The sequence below is a fragment of the Manihot esculenta genome, chromosome 12 (genome assembly GCF_001659605.2).
Source record: "Manihot esculenta cultivar AM560-2 chromosome 12, M.esculenta_v8, whole genome shotgun sequence".
NCBI classification, from domain to species: domain Eukaryota; kingdom Viridiplantae; phylum Streptophyta; class Magnoliopsida; order Malpighiales; family Euphorbiaceae; genus Manihot; species Manihot esculenta.
Genome location: NC_035172.2, coordinates 6,488,064 through 6,490,027, shown reverse-complemented (window position 1 = coordinate 6,490,027; position 1,964 = coordinate 6,488,064). Strand labels below are relative to the sequence as shown.

Here is a 1,964-nt window from a genome sequence, read left to right as displayed (position 1 = left end):
TGGGAAGCTTCGGTCTAGGTGGATTGGACCATTCTTGGTTGAACATATCTATCCACATGGAGCTGTTGACATTAGGAGCCCACAAACAAGCAAAGTTTTCAAAGTTAATGGGCATCGTTTGAAGAGATTCTATGAAGGTTTTACTGTCCATGTTGTGGAGGAGGTTCCCTTGAATCCCCCTTCCAAAGACTGCTGAGCAAGACACTGAAGTCCAGCCCAAGACAGAAAACAGGGCGCTACTGGGAGACAGCCCAGAGACAGTGATTTGCCCAGTGATTTGCCCACTGCTTGCCCAAATCGCCGGGCAAATCGACTGAATGTACCATAATCACAAGTGATCAGGACAGTGATTTGCCCAATTGCCCAAATAATGTGACCAGATCACCGGTCCCATCGCAAAATCAAGCACACCATCAGCAAAGGGCGTGAACAGTACCAGCCCCGCAACTGCAAAGGAGGAGTGATCTGGCCAAAGTGATTTGCCCACCGCTTGCCCAAATCACTGGGCAAATCACCCTGTCCAGAATACAGAGGGCCAGCATTAAATGATCAGGGCAGTTCACATACCCAAATCACTTTAAGTAGTCTTTTCTTTTATTTCTTTATTTTTTACGCTTTTATCTCTTCTTCTTCTTCTTCAAGATTTCTCTCCTCCGACCACCACTCACCCACCGGCAAACTCAAGACCACCATGGTTCGAATTAAGATGAAGGCCACCGGCGGACCGTTCATGTGGAAGAAACTAGGGCTGCCGAAACCCATCCCCTATGACAGTGACGATGAAGCATGGGATACCCCTCCACCAGCCACCACCAGCACCGAAACGCCACCGGCTACTGAACCAGCGACCGGACTCACTGACTCACCGGCCGCCCAGACATATCGCCGGCAAAAGAAACGGCAAAGAACACCGCCACCACCATCCACAATAGCCCCAGCGGCAAACCCTGCGGGCGAAATGCTACCTGAAACCACCACTTCCTCCGGCCACGGCCAGAAACGGCTGAGAATACAGTCGCCACCCCCGCCACCAAGATCAACACTAGAACCTACCATTGCCACACATCCCGCAGGACACAAAGAAAGTGGTACACCCACTGCCTCCACCAGCGATATGCCCACCGATACGCCCACGGACCTGCCAAGTAATATGCCCACTGATGCGCCCAGCAATGCGCCAAACGCTAGCGATGTACCCACTGATGTGCCCACTGATGTGCCCACTGATGCGCCCACAGACTTACCCTGCGACACACTCAGCGATATGCCCAGCAATTTGCCCAGCGATTTGCCCAAGCCAGCATACCCAGATCACATCGTCAAAGCACTGATATTCAACAAAATTTCTGAGCGCACCAGGCTGCTTAAAATCTCATCCCTACCATATCACACAGGTAAGTATATCAACCATGCCACCCTTGGAGCACTGAGACTCCATTCCCAGGTACGTTCTCTAATTTCTGCTGTTGGCTGGGACACCTTTTTCTTCCTGCGCATGCCCTCCTTCCTTGAACTCACACATGAGTTCTTCACCACGTTCTATTTTGATAAACCTGCCATGCATAACATACACACACCAGGCACTATTGGATTTAGGTTATTGGGGAAGCGATTTCGCTTATCCCTGCAGGAATTCGGCATAGCCATGGGCTGTGAATGCCCTCGGTCCACCTGGGATTTCCCTGCTGAGTTTGATCCAAGCTCTGCGTACTTGGAATTAAGTAATAATCCCCCAGATTCATACTCACCCACTAGGTCCAAGGACCTATACCTCAGCAACCCCAGTTTGAAATACCTCCACAGATTCCTGGCCTATACATTCTCTGGGAGGAAGGATGCTTCCAACATCCTGACCAGAACTGAGTTGTATATCCTTTGGTGCATGCACAGGGGTAGGAAAATTCATCTTGGATATTGGGTTGCCACCCAACTATCCAGCATCATACAGTATAACAGGCCACTGA

At 50.4% G+C, this 1,964-nt stretch overlaps 1 protein-coding gene across 1 annotated transcript; it reads left to right on the top strand.

Annotated features, from left to right (window-relative positions):
- The first annotated feature begins 730 nt into the window (after window positions 1-730).
- Window positions 731-1,964, top strand: LOC122725252 (anti-sigma-I factor RsgI2-like). Its single transcript, XM_043962278.1, has 2 exons — window positions 731-1,394; window positions 1,891-1,964. Exons 1-2 carry the CDS (start codon window positions 731-733, stop codon window positions 1,962-1,964), a joined length of 738 nt encoding a protein of 245 aa, XP_043818213.1.